The sequence below is a fragment of the Emys orbicularis genome, chromosome 3, assembly GCF_028017835.1.
Source record: "Emys orbicularis isolate rEmyOrb1 chromosome 3, rEmyOrb1.hap1, whole genome shotgun sequence".
Classification (NCBI taxonomy): domain Eukaryota; kingdom Metazoa; phylum Chordata; order Testudines; family Emydidae; genus Emys; species Emys orbicularis.
The window spans coordinates 213,756,676-213,774,148 of NC_088685.1; the positions used below are offsets into that span (position 1 = coordinate 213,756,676).

The 17,473-nt window shown below is 56.8% G+C and overlaps 1 protein-coding gene across 1 annotated transcript in view; it reads right to left on the reverse strand.

Annotated features, from left to right (window-relative positions):
- Window positions 1–4,897: 4,897 nt before the first annotated feature.
- The window catches only part of LOC135875868 (cullin-9-like), a 63,753-nt gene continuing 51,177 nt past the window's right edge, over window positions 4,898–17,473 (reverse strand). The window contains exons 33-41 of the mRNA XM_065400927.1: window positions 16,746–16,910; window positions 16,488–16,651; window positions 11,675–11,768; window positions 11,409–11,483; window positions 10,488–10,598; window positions 7,550–7,667; window positions 6,796–6,929; window positions 6,538–6,629; window positions 4,898–5,290 (exon numbers count right to left, since the gene is read on the reverse strand). Coding sequence (XP_065256999.1) covers window positions 5,080–5,290; window positions 6,538–6,629; window positions 6,796–6,929; window positions 7,550–7,667; window positions 10,488–10,598; window positions 11,409–11,483; window positions 11,675–11,768; window positions 16,488–16,651; window positions 16,746–16,910 — 1,164 coding nt within the window. The 3' untranslated portion in view covers window positions 4,898–5,079. The remainder of the gene's footprint in view (window positions 5,291–6,537; window positions 6,630–6,795; window positions 6,930–7,549; window positions 7,668–10,487; window positions 10,599–11,408; window positions 11,484–11,674; window positions 11,769–16,487; window positions 16,652–16,745; window positions 16,911–17,473) is intronic.

The window sequence follows — 17,473 nt, forward strand, 5'->3', positions numbered from 1 at the left end:
AGCTCCCTGCTGGGCCTGGGACGAACCCCCGACCCCAGGGCCAGGCTGTCTTTAAGCCTCGTCCCAGCAACAGCAGCCGGGCAGGGCTCAGCTGTCCAGGTGTGGCCTCTCCCCAGCTCCGCCCCCTGCCAAAACAGGTGGGCTGCAGCCAATGCCCTGTTCTCACCTGGTCAGGGCTGAGCCCCGCCTGGAGTGGCGGCCCCCTCCTCCAGTGTGAGGGCAGGCTGGCAGCAGGGGTGGGATTCCCCGGGGCCGGCTCCCCTCTGCGCCCTGCCTGCCCCCCAACCCACCAGGGCCCCAGGGCTGGCTCCCCTCTTCGCCCCCCCTTACCCTCAACCCCCTGGGGCCTGCTCCCCTCTGCCCCCCACCTGCTCCCAAACCACCCAGGCCCCGGGGCCGGCTCCCCTCTGCGCCCCGCCTGCCCCCAACCCCCAGGGCCATCTCCCCTCTGCCCCCCACCTACCCCTAAACCACCCACGGCCGGCTCCCCTCTGCACCCTGCCTGCCCCCAAACCCCCCCAGGACCCCAGAGCTGGCTCCCCACTGCCCCCCACCTGCTCCCCAAACCACCCAGGCCCAGGGCTGGCTCCCCTCTGCACCCCGCCTACTCCCCACCCCCCCAGTGCCCAGCCCAGGGTTCGGGTTGAACAAGATGACCAGAGACCAGCGGTGCTCACAGAAATGAACACTGTACCAGGAGCTGGCGATGTCAAAGACTCAAAGCAGCCACTGGAGGTTTCCTTAAAGGGCCAGAGCTGCCGAACAGCCAGGAGTCCGGCTGGAGCAGCTGACGTGTTATATTCGCCTTGTAAGCCGGGGGGCACCTGGCAACAGCACACCGATTAATGGCAGCCATTCAGGCCAAGGCTGGGAAAAACGGGCCCCAAAAGAGGGCTGTTATAAGTAAGGCGAACGACAATGCCGAATGCCAGCCCCTGACCCACGCTGGGAAAGCAGGAGACCCCCCTGGAGGTACGAGGCTCAGCCCCCCGTGTTTTGTTTCGAGCTGGGCCATTAAATACTAATGGGCGTTTGGCCATGGAACAAGTAACTGGAGCCCAGACATGCTGAACAGCCTGGGACTAGGGGCTCCTGGGGGACCCCAGGTGCATTGGGGGGCAGGCAGGGCACAGAGGGGAGCTGACCCCAGGGCCCTGGGGGATTGGGGACACAGGTCACCAAGGGGAGCTGGGCCCTGGGGGATTGGGGACAGGCAGGGTACAGAGGGGAGCTGACCCCAGGGCCCTGGGGGATTGGGGGCAGGTGGGGCACAGAGGGGAGCTGGCTCTGGGGGATTGGGGGCAGGCAGGGCCGGCTGCACGGGCCCCCACCCCAAGCGTGGGTTTGACTAGAATTTGAGCCAGCCGCGTGGGAGGCCAAACTAGTGGCTGACCAAGAAATTGGCTAATACTGTGTCAACGCCCTGGAAGGCGCCTTACAAATCTGTCTGCGGAAACGCCCTTTAGAGACGTGTCCCGGCTGCTTGCCTCCCAGCTGGTGTCATGCTGCGTGGTGGTGGGCTGGGCTGGGGGGGTACAAGCTGCACGGGGGTGGGCTGAGTGTGGTCCCTGGGTTGCCGGGGGGGTTGCGTTGCCAGGACACACCACACCTTGGCTCTCCGGCCACTCACCAAGCTTCTGATGGGCAGTGGTGGGTGGTGCGACTTTCCCCGTGCCTGGGATGGCATGTGTGTGTGTGTGGGGGGGGGGAGGGCTGGGACAGAAAGGGAGCACAGGGCCCCACCTGGTGTGACGAGGGCCATGCGGTGGGTGCAGGGGTGGGTTCGGGCCAGAAGTATCGTGGAAGAGAGGTGGGGAATGAGCAGGGGAAATGGCGCCTGAGCGGGGCAGCAAGGCCACTGGCCGGATACTTCCGCCCTCGCCTTTCCCCACATCAGCCAAACTAACCCCTCCCCGGCCGTGTCTCCGCCTTCAGCCTGCCTGGCGCAAGGGGCAGAGGGCAGCCGCCACACGTGCAAGGCTTGACGGGGTAGAGCCGTGCCAGCGAGACAGGCCCGGGAGAGCCGAGCCCCCGCAGAACAGGGAATGCATGCAGGCCCCTGGCAGTGGGGAACACACAGGCAGGCTGGGTGCAGGAGCCCTCAGTGACGGGGAGGTGTCCAGCCCTCCAGCTGCAGGAGGCCTGGGGTCTCTCCCCCATGCAGCGCTAATGGGGCTGTTGGGTTTGGGGATGAGCCTGCGCTGCACGGTGGCTGATCGTTCCCAAAGCCAGCACGGCTTCTGTTTCCTAGTGGAGATCCAGCACCCCCATCCCTGGGAAGGGGAGCAGCCCAAGTGAGTGACTCCCACTCGCCCAGGGGTGCAGGGCCAGGCTCCCTGGAGAGAACGGCCCCGTGTGCCTGCAGTGTGAGCTGTATGCCAGCACCAGGCTGGAGGCCCCCAGTCCCTCTCCTAACATGGCTACACCGCCGCCTAGCTTTTCCAGGGGGCCCAGCCTGCTCCCCCAACAGACTGTGTGGCCGGGCCTTCCCTCTCAACCCATTCCAGGGCCCTTTAGTACGATTGTGTTTGCTCAGTAAACTTGCAACCTCAGAACGAATGTTTTTGGGTGTTTGCCAAGAAACCAAGTAAGCTGGAGGCTCTGCAGAAAACCCTCCCCTGCCCCCTACCTTTGGTATCACTATTTTAACGTTGTCTGCGGTGTCAACGTAGCCGTGGTGGGCCCAGGATCTTAGCGCGAAAGGTGTGGGCCTGGCCGGAGTCGGAACACGCAGGCACGCGCATTGCTGGGATACAAGGCTGTATCCACACTAGCCTCGTTCCCAGGCAGCCACCTGGCTCAGGTACGCGCCAGCAGCCGCATCGCCCCAGCTGGAGCAGCAAGAGCCGCCCGGCTCTGGGAGTACACTTCCTGCAGGGAGCGCTGGCCCTCCTTCCAGGGTCTCTGCACAATCCACGCTCCCTAGCTCTGCCCCTCCGCGGCGGGATGCCCGGGCCCCCTGGCGGCCCGGCCAAGCCAGCATTAGCAAAGCTGCCCAATGCGTGCGTGTGAAGGGGCAGCAGGATCGCACACGGTCCACCTGGAGCTCAGACAGAAACACCGCCCGAGACAGGATAGGCAGAGCCAGTGTTCACAGCTCAGTGCTTGAGACGCACACGGAGGGAGGGGAGAATGAGGCTGCAGGGCTCCAGGGTCCCCCTGGGGTCTCTGTTCCCAGAATGACCATGAATGCAGAGCAGAGGGTGGGCCCACCACCCCCTGGCATTGCCAGCTCTAACCAGCACAGGCCCCTGTCCCTACGGGGAAGAGGTGGCCCCAAATCAGTGGCCCAGGGAGACAGAGGAGGGCAGCGGGATCGCTGGAGCACAAGCCAGAGGGACAGGAACATCTAGAGCAGGGGTTGGCAACCTTTCAGCAGTGGTGTGCAGAGTCTTCATTTATTCACTCTCATTTAAAGTTTCGCGTGCCAGTAATACATTTTAACATTTTTAGAAGGTCTCTTTCTATACGTCTATAATATATAACTAAACTATTGTTGTATGTAAAGTAAATAAGGTTTTTAAAACGTCTAAGAAGCTTCATTTAAAATTAAATTAAAATGCAGAACCCCCAGACCGGTGGCCAGGACCCGGGCAGCGTGAGTGCCACTGAAAATCAGCTCGCTTGCCGCCTTTGGTTGCCTACCCCTGATCTAGAGTGAGCGGGTGCATGACATGGGCCAAGGGGCAGATTCCTGCTGAGAAGTCGTTTCTTTCCCACATGAGCCAGGGGCGGGGTGGGGATTCTTTGCCGTATCCTGACAAGTTCCCAGCTACTGTCCGACTGGACAGAGGCCGGCTCTGACTATGGCTCAGAGCACGCAGCATGGCCCAGGGCCTGGAGACGGGTTTTCTCCTCATTCCACCACTAACCCCCTGGAGGACCGTGGCCGAGGCACCTTCGTGAAGCAACAGGGCCATGTCCGGTTGCTCTGACGGATGGACTGGGCTCTTCTGGGGGTCCCCCCCAACCCCACAGGAGGACACGGAGGCCGGTGCTAGAAGAAAAGCCGTTTATTTCATAAACGGAAGTTGTATCTGTAGGGTTTTTCTTTTCCAGAAAGATAAAGCATAATCTGTGAACAATGACAGCTTCTGCACATATATATATATATATATATATTTATACTATCTATACAGCCTTCCCGCACGACCCCCCTTCACGCCAGAGAAGGCCACAGCTCCAATGGTAAATGAGCAAAAATGCAGTTACAGACAACGCGCCCCTCCAGGCCCAAAACACACACAGCCGGGCCGGGCCGGGGTGGCTGCGCCCAGCCCCCAGGCAGCTCCGGGGGGCACTTTGGCTCCAGTTTGGACACTCAGTTTGAGAACCGTCCCCACCTCCCCCTGCTGCCGTGTGCACTGCCCCGCCGGGCCTGCCCCCATTCTGGAAGATGCAGTGCAGCGGATGGGAGCGGCCCCGCACTGTGAAATTCTCACTCACCGAGTGTGACCGGCGAGTTCACCCAGGGCCAGAGGCAGCACATTACTTCCAGAGGCACTGCTGGCACCAGGAGTCCACGTGTGGGATCCGCCCCTGGGCTGGGAGATGCTATTTCCTGGCATGCTGGGCTGAGACGGCAGGAGCCAGGCAGGTGGGAACGCTATTACTGGGGAATGGATGGGGCACTGCACACAGTGCATCTCTTCACACCCCCAACTGGGCCTGTCCACCCTCCCCAGGGGCCAGGCCTTCAAGGAAACAGCTGCCCCCATTGCAGGCTGCCAGCTGCTGCTCTGCTGAGATCCACTGGGGCCTGCCGTATGCTGGAGGGTACGTGCTGGAAAAGGAGCAGAGGTAACAGGTAATCCCCTCTTGCCAGGGCTGGTAAGGGCATTGTGGGACCTGGGCCCAGGGACAGTGGCCAAGCAAGTTCAACAGAGTCACGGAGCAACCAGCCCTAAAAGGAAACTTCCCTTTATTGGAAACTAGTGACCAGCCCCTGCTGGTGTTTGGGGGCCCCCCGAGCATGGCTGGGGCAGAGCAGGGAGTGGTGGTGTGTGCAGAACTGGCTGGCAGAGGAGAGGTGGTGTCACGTTAGGCTCTAAGATGGGCTCAGCAGCACGGGGGCCACCTCTAGTCATAAGCTTCATCCTCGTCGTCAAAGAAGAAGGAATCGCGCTCTAGATTCTCCGATTCATCGTCATAGGAAAAGTTGTCGTCATCAAGGTCTTCATCATCATACTCCTCCTGCCACTCCGGGACGTACTCCTCATCTTCCTCCTCCTCCTCCTCTTTGGCCCCCTCGTCTGTGTCAGGGGAGTCGGACGCCCCATCGAACTTCAGCCTGCGCAGAAGCAATGAAGAGAGTGGGCGCATGCCAAGCGTTTCCTGCCCAAGCCAAGCCTCAGGCAGGCGGGCAGGTCCGGGATGCAGAACTGAGCTCAGAGACGGGCCTGGCGTCCTTCCCCTCCACCCACACTCATGGGCCATCGGGGGCATTGTCTGGCTCCCCAGCCCGAGAAGCGCCGCAGTCAGAGGCTGCAGTGTCCCCCTAGGAGTCGGGTGATAGGCTGTCCCAATGCAGAGGGCCCCGGTCTCCTGCCGTGCCTGATGGAGCCACCAATCACAAAGTCTGACACACCAGCTCTGCCAATGGCTAGAGCCCAGGCCTCTGGAAAGAATTCAAAACCCTGCCCTCAGGAAGCGGGGAGATCCACTCTGGTTGCCTTTCCCTTAGCCCACGGATCCACCAGTGTGGCTCCCTAGGTCCACAGCAATGAGCAGACCTGGCTGCCAGTTTCCGGGCTCTGACATCAGGGCCGGCAGTAGGCAGGGGTGAAAACTGGCCCCCTGCATCTGGTGATCTCCTGATCCCTACTAGCTAGAAACTGTCCAGCCCTGAGCAGGAGGTTTCCCATCCCTTCCATCAGCTACAATCGCTCTCCTCGTTAGCCACAGAAAGTGGCCATTCCCCTGCTGACTCCTGCTACGTTTCTGGCCTCAGCCAGCCGACAGCAGTAAGTCTGCAGTGTGATCACAGCTGACAGAGGCTTTCCTTTCACCCGCTGTGAAGGATTTGAATTTCCCTTGTTCTCACGCTAGGAGACAGGGAGAACCGAAGCGCCTCATCTGCTTTCCCTGTCCCAGTCTTCACATCATAGACTTTTACCATCTCCCCTTCGGTCTCATCTCTAAAGTAAACAGTCCCGATCTTTTCAGTCTGTCTTCACAGGAGAGCTTTGCAGGCCCCTGGCCGTCCGCGTCGCCCTTCTCTGCCCCCCTCTAGCTCTGCACTATTCTGGGTGAGATGGGGTGACCAGCACTGCGCGCAGTCTCCAGGGGAGGCCACCCCAGGGATTTCTCTAGTGGCATTGCCATCTATTGTTATTCGCCTTCCCATTCTTTAGGGGTTGCTTTGCTCACAGATGCACACTGGCTGCCTGGTCCCTCTCCCACGGCGACAGTGTACACCCAGGAAGGTGTGGGAGCCCTGAGCTGGCGTCACGAACACTTCGGCATCCAGTCGGAAACGGCGGCATCCTGCTCCTCCCCTCCCTCCCTGCCCCAGTGTCCCCCGAGAAGGAAACTCACTCTTTGTAAGGTGGGGTGGCATTAGGCACATTTGACAACTTCATCTCCCTCTGGTCGGAGCCTGGCCGGGCCTGGAAGCCGACGCGGAAATCCTGCCAGGATGGAACAGTCAGAACAAGAGACGGAGGTGGGGCACTTTGCCCCCTTCCTGCCCCCACTCACATTCCATGGCACAGCTTAGGGGACAAAGCCTGCCCTTCCCTCCCACCCACCCGCCGCATCCCCCAGCTGAAGTGGCGAGGCTCCTGCAGCTGGTACCTGAGTGGAGTGCTGCAGGATGGCGAGGAGCCGCTCCTGGATCCTGCGCACCAGCTCCAGGCCAGTGTTAAAATGCTCGGCTTTGAACAGCCGAATGGAGGAGGCCAGGTCTTGACACTGCAGCAGAGTCTCCTCTGGAACACAAGAGAGGCAGCGTTACACAGCATCCCTACTCAGGGACCCGGCACCAGAAGCGAGAGCGGATGCCCCAAGTGAACGGGGCCACACACACACACACACGCACACACAGGCCGCCGTCACAGCGCACTCGCTAGGTGGCCTGCTGGCAGCCGCCTTCCTTCTGGCAGGGCTGGGGCGAAGGGAGTGATGGAGACTCCCTCTTGCTCTGCCTTGGCTTGCCAGCAGCCAGATCAGATTCCCAAGTTCCAAGGCCAGAAGGAACCACTGTGATGGAGTCTGACCTCCTGTATAGCACAGGGCACAGAACTTCCCTGCACGAACTCCTGTTTGAGCTAGAGCAGCTCCCTTAGAAAGCCAGCCAACCACGGGTTAAAGGTGAACACTGATGGAGACTCCAGGACAACCCTCGGTAAATTGTCCCAGTGGTTAAAAATCTGTATCTGATTCCTTTGGACTGGATCCAGGCGGATAAGCTAAGCAGAACCAGGCCAGAGCAGCTCCTGGATGGGACACCTTCAACCCAATACCAGGACAGAGCTAAGGAGTCGGTGAGCACGCCTCCCTCACTGCGCAGCTGCCCGCCTGCCCCCAGGCCGCAGCACCATCCCCTCACCCAGAAGGATCTGCAGAGCATTGGTGTGTAGCTCCAGGTTCTCCGTCTGCTGCTCCATGACATCCATCTTCTCGGTGTCCTGGTTGTAGTAGCTGTAGACTGCGGAGTAAGCCAGCACCTGGAACAGCACAGAGCCGGCTGTCAGCGCCCAGGGCCAGCACGGACGGAACACCCGGGGGCTCCAAGCTGGAAGTTCATTTCTGACTTCACCTGGCACTAATGGGAGCACCCTGACCCCACCAACTGCTGCAGCACGCTGGGTGGGCTTTGGCGGTCCCCGCTCTGACCCAGGGGTAGCCATCCAACTGCAAAGTGCGGGCAGCACGTGAACTGGCACCACAGAGTGAGCAAACAGCGGTCAGGGATGGCACAAATGGCGCCGAGCAAGGCACGTGTACAGGCTCGCAGGGAAGCCCAAACTAGACGTGAGCACGGTCACGAGATTCATGGACACGCCGAGTTAAATCAAGGCAGGAACTAGCCAAGGTGAGAGTGTAAGAAAACAGCCTAGCAGCAGACAGGAGAGGGCAAGGGGGCTCCATAGGGTTACACAGCATCTCAGCACAAACACGTTCCCACAGGCATTCCCTATTGCAAACGCCCCTTGCAGGTTCCACAGACATCCCCAGGAGAACCCCGTTAAGCCCCGAGAGCTACATGTGTGTGACACGCAGCAGTTGGTTTCTATGGTGGCGGCACATGCTACAGCGATGACAGAGGGACGGGAACTGGGAATAGAACAGACTGATAGAAGGGCTTGAAGGGCACCTGAAGCCTCAGACCCATTGGTAGCCAAGCCAGATGGAGAGCAACAGCAGCATGAGCCCTTGTATTCACACACAGCTCACATCATCCAAAGCCAGGTCCCTAACGGCGGACGTGCTCTCCTCTCTGACAGGAGGTGCCATCGAGACAGCGAGCTGCAGAGCCTGAAAGCTCTGGACCTGTCTAGCTAAGAAGAGCAGGAGCTCTGTCGAGCTCCTCCGCCCACAGAGGACGCTGGATCAAAGCGGTGGCTCTTCCAGGGCGTTTATGGTTTACTAGGAGTGATGGAAAGTGTCCATGTCAGGCAGCCAGGTTTCCAATCCACTCTCTCCAGCATTACACTGCCCTTTATGACTTTTAGGTTTGAAAGTTCTGGGCATTTCCCAGGCCCAGGGAGCACTGCCCAGATGCCGACTCTGTTCAGCCAGGCTCAGGGGTACATTCCTTTCCCCGGGGTTCACCAACCAATTAAATGACTATCAAAGGAGGCTGCTTTTCAACCACTGACCAGGAGACGGGGCCAGAAGGAGCCACTCTTGGATTGTTATGCATAGATAACAAATGACAGCGTGAAGCAGGGTTCATTATACTCAAGGGTGCTGTTAAGGCCCTGAGAGAAGAACTGAAGACAGGCACAGTAGCAGGGAGAGGAAGAACAGGACCATTAACGGCAGATACACTCAGCTGTCATTTACACGCGACAGACAAAACAAAACAAGTTTGGACAATGTGATGCTACCCAAGGGCTCAGGTGCCAAGCAAAACCCCCGGGGTAAACGGCCTTCTCTATCAGGAAAGCACGAACACAGACACGTTAGCCAGTTTAGACCTGCAGGAAATAGCTAACACAGCTAACCAACCATTGAAATATTTCTGAAAAACCCATGCAGAACGTGCGTGGCGTCAGGCGAGTGCAGAACACAAAGGAGGTACTGACTTTCAGAGCAGGATCGGAAGTAAACAGAAGAGGAGCACAGAAGAGCTGCCACAGGGCCTGTTACCTTTCCTGAGAGCTCAGAGCGGAGATGCACAAAGGTGTTCTTTGCTTCTGGGGGAATGCTGCGCTACTGTGCGTGTGCATAATTAATAAGCCCTGCATATTTTAAAATTTTTGCACAGAAAAAAGCATCTGCCAAAATGTTGCTGCAGTACTGCCTTTTGCCCACCAGAGGGTGCTGTGGCAATTGAACAAAGCAGCAGCTCCCCGCCAGCAAGTGAAGAGAAAGAGCCCGCCTTCTTCGCAGTGGGCCAGGTTAGGAGACGGGCTATGGGGAGACAATGTGGGGTATTGGGGGGGGGTCAGACAGGGGCTCATAGTGGGGGAGGACAGACTGGGGCAGGGACTGAATGGGAGTGGAGGTGCAGGGCCACATGGTGATGGGGGAGGGGTGCAGAGCTACATAGAGCCAGGGGTGGCTGGGTGGGAGCACAGAGACACATGGGGGCGGGGTGCAGAGCTACATAGGGACAGGGGGTGGCTGGGTGGGGGCACAGAGACACATGGGGAGAGGGGTGGTGGCACAGAGACACACGGGGACGGGGAGGGGGTGCATGGCCACATGAGGAGGGGGTGTCTGCGTGGGGGTGCAGGAACACATGGGGACAGGAACAGATGTGCCTGACTGAACAGGAAAGGCTAGGGTTCAGCCAGGGTCTGCATGGGGGAAGCTCCCTAACAATCCCTCCTCGCCCTCCACAAAAACTTGTTCCATACTTTTCCCACCCATACCCAACAACCCTCCAAGTTCATACCCAGGGAAGTTCCATCATTGGGGAAATTTCAATGTGGACAGGGCAAAGCCTTGGTGAAGGCTATTAGGTACACCCCTGCACTGACACTAGGCATGGACGAGGTAATTTAATAGGATTTTCCCCTCTCCAGTGTCTATGGCAGGTCAGCCTGGTCTAGTAGTTAAGACACCAACCAGGACTCGGGAGACCTGAGTTCTAGTCCCAGCCCTGCTGCATGACCCTGGACCAATGACTCCCCTTTCTGTGCCTCCATTCCCCCTCCAAGCCTGTGTCCATCTTAGCTATTTGGCCTGCAAGCTCTTTGGGGCATGGACCCTCTCTTAGTGCCCGCTTGTACAGTGCCCAGCACCACGGGGTCCCTGAGCACTGCTGTGATACCTCAAAATAAAGCCAATCAGTCTCCTGCTCCTCACGCATTTACCTTCCGGGCCTGTTCCAGGACTTTGCAGGCATCCACAACAAAGGTCAAGGTTCGAATCTGCGGCACCTCGCTGATGGCAGAAACTCGGTTTCTTAGGTTCATAGCGAATTCCTACAACCACCAAGAGCAAAGTCATCTCCCGGCTTCACCCTCCACCGGCTTCCAGATCACTGCCCCAGCCAGAAGGGATCAGCCGCCCCTCCTCCCCACCTCTTCTTTACGAAGGACTGAGCACCCGGGTTCAGGGAGGTTTCTGCCTCGTCCCTCTTACGATCACACCGCCAGCCCAGCTATTCTGTTCGGTGAGCTGGGCTGAGCGATCCGGAGTCTGCTCAATGCAAAGAGCTTGTGACCGATTGTGCCTTGCTGAGACCGAGGTGCCTCCAGTGACACCACCCGTCTCCATCTCGCCTGCCATGATGGAATCTGCACCTAGAATTGCTGGGGAATGCCTGGCTGACCACCTGTGAAAACTGATCCCGCCCCTCATAGCTGGTGAAGTCTAATGAAGAGCTAATGCCCCATGAGCTTACACAGTGCTCCATGGCAGGCAGCTACCAGGCCAATCCTGTCCTTTTTCTTGGCAAGGTCTTCGAGGAGCAGTGGCAGCAAAGTTCCAGCAGCTTCTGTCCCCTACCAGTGGCCTCCACAGAAGTCTATAAGTCCTTACTGGACCTGACTTGTTCTCTGCCACCCCACCAGCCTCATCCCCACGCTCCCAATCAGAGTCGGCAGAGAGGAGCATACTGCGAGAGAATTTTAATCATACGCCAAGGGGGAGGGGGACACGCTCAACTCCACCACACAGATCTGCAGCCCAGTCCTCAACTCCAGCCACACTGGATTCTGAATCGCCTGCCGTGGGCACCTGGGGTTAGGAGGCAGGGCCTGTGCCCGGAGTGTGGGAGGAGGAGCCCTTACCCTCGCTTGATGATGGAAAGTGCACCTCTCATTGTAGTCCTGGAAACGCTTCTCCTGCCGAGCTGCTTTGCTCACCTGCAGGGAAAGGCAGCAGTTACCCGGAGTGGCAGATCTCTCCATGGGGGGTCAACACAAGAGGGCCACAACATGCATGGCCCACAACCACCAAATGCCACAGGCTTAGCACGAGAGGAGATCCCCAGAGTCCCGAAGTCTGTCCTCACCCCAAGGAGTATCCAAACCGCTTGCACTCAGCAAACACTCACCATGGCAGAACAATTGTAATAATCCTTGTGCGTTGGCTTCCAGGGCTTGAGACAACGCCAGCAAAATCCATGGTTGCATTTGGCACAGGTCATACTGCACAGGAAGAAGAGAGAAGGGGAGCTGGAGTTGGCCTGATATAAGGTGCAGTAGCAAACAGTCCCAATCCCTGCAGACACCCGCCCGGTCCCTGGGCATTGGAATGTGGCTGCAGTGCTGGCGTATGGGGGCGGCTGAGTCTCACGTGTTCAGGTCTGCACGCTTCCCTCACACACAAACCACTATTTTTATTCTATCCCAGTTGCTCAGAGGACCCAGGGTGCTGTACAAAAATAGAGACAGACCCTGTCCCAAAGAGTTTAGTTTAGACTGAAGCGAAAGAGTGTAACGAATAAGCACGTGCGGTGGAGGGTAAGGAGGACAAGGAATTGGAAGATTTCTTAACGATAATCTCCTTTCTGCTACCAGTGTCTCTCACAACTCCACGACACTTCGGCTGCTCCTCTCTGCGCTGTTGTTCACAGAGGCTGTCCAAAGTTGCAGCGTCACAAGCACTGGCCACCCCCCTGCTCTTGCTTGCTGCCAGATGAGTCATTCCAAAGCTGTACAGAACTCGTAGAAAGAGATCTACAACTTCCATGGGAGCACAGCAGCTCTGGAGAACCGGCATACGGCCTGCATCGTAACAATCCAGCACAAAGAAAATACCAGACCCTTTGGCATAACGTCCTGCAGGGTGGGTAGAACTGTGAGAGATGCTGCCAGCAGAAAGGATGTTATCTGTTAAAAAATAATAATAATAATAATAATAATCTTCCATTCTGCAGCCCAGCGTCTCCCACAATTCTGAGACGTCAGGGAAGTAGCAAGCAGTGAACGGAGGTTGGGAGGGGAAGGTAAGAAATCCAGCAATGAGACAGAAGAGGGGGAAAAAAACGGGGACAACCCTTTTTTGTAAGAATTGCTCAAAGGTCAACATCATTTTTGGGCCACCGCCTGAGCTCCTGCCTGCCGAAGGAAGCCTCTGCTGAGGACAGAAAGTCCACCTTCTTGTGACTGATGAAGGTGCTGGCTGGCAATCAGGTGGCCGCTCTGCAGATGTTCAATGTGGAATATCTCGTTCGTTCCATCCACGAGGCAGCTAGAGCTCTCATGGAATGCGCGGACACCCTCCAGAGCCGGGTTTCTGATGCCTTGTAGGCCTCAACGATATAGAGCCGAAGCCACCTAGCCATGGACGACTTGGAAACTTGACATTTAGGCTGGAAGGACACAAACAGGGCACCTGACCTCGTTGTGGATTCTATGCGCTTGATGTAGATTTCCACCACTTTCCTGAGCTCTGGGATGTGCCATTCCTTTACCAGATCTTGCGGCTTCAGACAGAACGAAGGATGGACGGCTTCTTGGGAACGCCGAAAGGGAGAATTTACTTCATGAAGAAAGGACTCTAGTTCTCAGCACCACCCTGTTTCCTGCACAGACAATAACGCCAGCTCTGATACCCATCTAGCAGATGTGATAGCGACAAGAAAACAGATTTTTATGGACACTGAAGTCAGGGGCTTGAAGGGATGATCTGTTAGAGCCTTCAAAACCTGCGACAGATCCCATTTTGGGAAGACTGGCCTGACCGCTCTGAGGAACCTGGAGGTCTGGGGGTTCTCTGCCAAGGATCCCGCAGACCCCATAAAAAAGATGCTCCTGAAAGCAGAAACTTGGTGAGCTGTGGTGCTGGATTGAAGGCCCTTGTCTAGGCCTTCCTGGAGAATGTCCAAAATGGCTGAAATCCCCCGTTTCTTGGGGTCCACCCCATGCTCTTGGCACCAGCCACTGAACCTGGACCAGATGGAGGAGTATGAGGCTCTCTTGGGTGCTAGCAAAATCTGGATGCCTCTGGCAGATTGATGGAGCATTGTTAAGGCTTTCTTTTCAATAACCGAGATGTCAGCTGAAGCCAGGCTGAAGCCAGAGGAAGGAATGGGCCTTGGGAGACAATATCTGAGTGTGGAGGCAACAGCTTTGCCCACTTAGTCATAGTGGGTCTAGGAGTTGATGAGGGTTGTTCTGGGTATTGTTCGGAGTCCAGACCTTTCAGCTCCCTGTTGGTACAATAAGGCTGAAGCCCCAGAGACCATCTCACGGCGCTCCAGAAGCAAATGCTCAGCAGTATGCCAGGGAGTGCACTTCCCTCAGACAGACCAGGCTCCCAACACATGCATCAGGCTTCCAGGGCTGGACAAGTAGCATGTCTTCTGAACCCCTCATGGGGCTCAGTTCCGGCCCTCAGTGTGGAACCATGGCAAAGCCACTAAAAGCTACCCTCAGGTCAGGGGACTGGCAGGTTTATTTATCCGGGACGGGTTTTCTGAGCTCTCTGCGGTGGCTGCGAAGGAACCGAGGCAGCTGAGGGCTGCATGCCAAGTAATGTTGGGTGTTGAACGTTCAATGCCACTAAAGAGCGTGCAGCCCAATGGACACTGCAGACTCAAGGGACCAGGGCACCATTCCTGTAAGTGGGAACACACAGACTCTCAAAGAATAGCTTTGCCCCCTGACCTGTGGCGGAGCTCGAGCATGACTTCTAGAAGACACCCAATCTTGATGGCACGATGCCAAGTGATGGAGAATCCAGCCCTTAGTCCCAAGGGTTAACTACCCGCAAAAAAAGATGCTTTATCTCCCATTTGAATGTTTTGCTTTGAGCTTCAACGTCCAGCCACCGGATCGTGTGCTGCCTTCTGCTGAATTAAAGAGCCCTCTAGCATCAGAAATCACCTCTGCAGGCAGGTACGTGTAGGCTCTCTCTCTCGTCCACTAATCCCCTACACATAGACTGAGCTGCTTTCGTCTCTCACTGGGAGACGAGTTTGCCAGGCCTCAAATAGCTCTGGCAGCTCTTCGGTCAACCTCCTTTTAAAGTGTGGACACCAGAAATGAACAGACAGCTTCCAGGAATGGTCTCAGAAGCCCCCTAGTCACACGTGATGCCACCTCCCTACTCCTCCTCCGTGTTCCCATTTATTCATGTAAGGACCCACAGACTTTTTGTCACAACATCACACTAGGGGCATGTGTACGGTTGATTTCCTCCATGACCCTCAAGTCCTTTCCAGACTTGCTGCTTTCCAGAAGACAGTCCCCCAGTGCTGTATGGGGATCTACATTCTTTGTTCCTAGACGTAGGGCTCTGAATTAAACAGTTGGGGGTCTATTATGGACTTCTTGAAAATCAGTCCTGAAACCTAGAGTTTTCCTTATTTGCCCCTACAGCAAAAACACCAAAACTACCTCAAAGAGGCTAGAGAGGAAGGGTGAGTCAGAATTAAGAAACTCATAAAAACATACCCACGCCACACACTAGTTCTATCACTGTGCTAACAGTTTACACTGAAGCTAGCTCCTAATTAAGGCGCAAACATAAGAAGTGTCCAACGAGTAGGAAGTTGAGAAACCAGAGGAAGTTTCAACTTGCTGGTCTGGTGTGGGAAGGAACCAAGGGAGGCAGGAACATAGCTTACCATGGAGTGCGCCACAGCTCCAGGCAAAGGCCACATGGCCCCAAAGGTCAGAGGGTTCCGTGCCTTGGGCAGTGCACAGAGCAGGGATCTGCACGGATAGTACTGGAAGGAGAACACCTGTCGCCCCTGTGCCTAGCAGCGCTGACAATGTCCGTGCTCTGCGGGTCGGTTTCTCATTCGGAGCAGAAATCGGTGAGGTGGAGTCGGACGTTTTCTTCGTGTAATTTGTGATGAACACAGAGCTTTGGACAGGGTGGTAAAAAATGGCATGAGAAACTCAATCCTGCAGAACCTCAAAGCACTGCCCTATCCACAGAGGCAGCTCTCTGGGGCCTGCGTCGCTCACGAGTCTCACTGCTTCACTGTCTCCTCGTCCTCCCTCGGCACTCTGCCTTGCAAACCCCTCTCCCAAGGCCGCTCGCTCGAGATCGCATGGCTGGGACAGGTGATCCTCAGCACTTCAGCTGTCAGACAGGGCGCTTAACCCCTCAACATCCTTCACGGGTGCCGTTACTGCATGGCACCTTGCGCTCTTCCCACGGGAAGTTTCATCCTCTCTGCTCAGACATCAATGACCCCCCTATTGTATCAGCCACTTGCACCTAGTGCCAGAACACTGCTCTCCTGATCATTCAGGACAAGCAAGCACATAATGTGGGTGATCTGGCGCAAGTCACCCGAACAGAACAGTGGCAGAGCTGAGCATCTCCTGTGCTCCAGCATGCAGACCAAGCCATGTCCCAGTTGTAGTGGTGAGGTGGGCAACTGTCCACTGAAAACCAGACCAAGCCCCACCCACTTATATCACGTACAGCACTGCAGAGCCATTGGGGGATTTCATTCTGGCCATCGAGGACCTGGGATCAGCAAAGGGCTCCGCAGATCCCACGAACCAGAGCAGCTCAGCAGTCCAATGGGGTAACAAGACAACAGCACAGACGCTCATCTCCTTGAAGCCAAGCCAGGACCAGCAAAAACAGAAACTCAAGAAATTCATGGAGGATAGGTCCATCAATGGCGATCAGCCAGGATGGGCAGGGATGGTGTCCCTAGCTGCTGTTTGCTGGAAGCTGGGAATGGGCGACAGGGGACTGATTGCTTGAGGATTCCCTGTTCTGTTCATTCCCTCTGGGGCACCTGGCATGGGCCACTGTCAGTAGACAGGATACTGGGCTAGATGGACCTTTGGTCTGACCCAGTCTGGCCGCTCTTATGTTCTGAAGTGCCCCAGAAACCTGCCTGGATCCCTCCCATCTCCTCCTGGCCCAGCCCCCAAATGAGGAAAGATACTCACTGTAGACAGCCCTCGTTTTTCTCTATCTGAGCCTGGCAGCTGGGGCAGCGCTTAGAGATGAGTTTGGCCAGGTGTTTGCTCTGGGCTTCCACCGTCATCCCTTCATAGTACCCACCGTCATCCATCCACTGGGACATGTGGCTGCAGCTGGCCGGGTAATGAGCCTGCAAGGGACAGAGCATGAGTCATGGGGGAGCGGGAAGGCAGTAGCGAGCCGGCATGACGACAGGCCCGCGGCCGAGCAAACCTCAGCTGTACCTCTGGGAAATTGCAGTTGAAGCAGGATATCCAGCAGCACTTGGAGCAGGCCTCTCCGCAGCCGAGTCCCTCCTTACAAAGGACCTGATCGCAGCCCTGGGGGTTGGTGCACCAGGTCAGGTTGGAGCAGCACTCCACGTAGCCTCGCAGGAGAGCTTTCTCATACTGCAGAGAGAGAAACGAGGGCAGAGGTGCATGAGGAGGAAAATGATCGTGTGGTTAAGGCACCAGACTGGGACTCACGAGCTGTGGGTTCAATTCCCACCTCTGCCACCAACTCACTGCATGACCATGGGCACATCACTTCCCTCCTCTGCGGCTCAGCCCCCAGCCATAAAATAGGGACAATGATGCTTCCTTTCTCCCACCCTGCATCCGTCATGTTGGTTTAGATTGTCGTAAGCTCGCCGGGACATCCCTGCCTCGCACTAGGCCCAGCACAAAGGGGCCCAATTTTGGCTGACACTACCATCCTACAAATAGAAAGCAATATGCTCCTGGCCAAGGCCCTAGGACTGCTGTCGGGACAGCCAGGGAGCACACGGCAGTTCTGCTCTCAATCTGCCTCGATGGGTAGGTTTCTCTGGAGTAAGGGCCGTGCAAAATACTCACTAGGGTGTGGACTAGGTTCACAAGGGTGGGAAACAATATAGCCCTGAGGGATCTTGCAACATGCATACACTTACTGCAGATACAGGAGGAGGATTAAGCAGCTGTAGAGACACTGC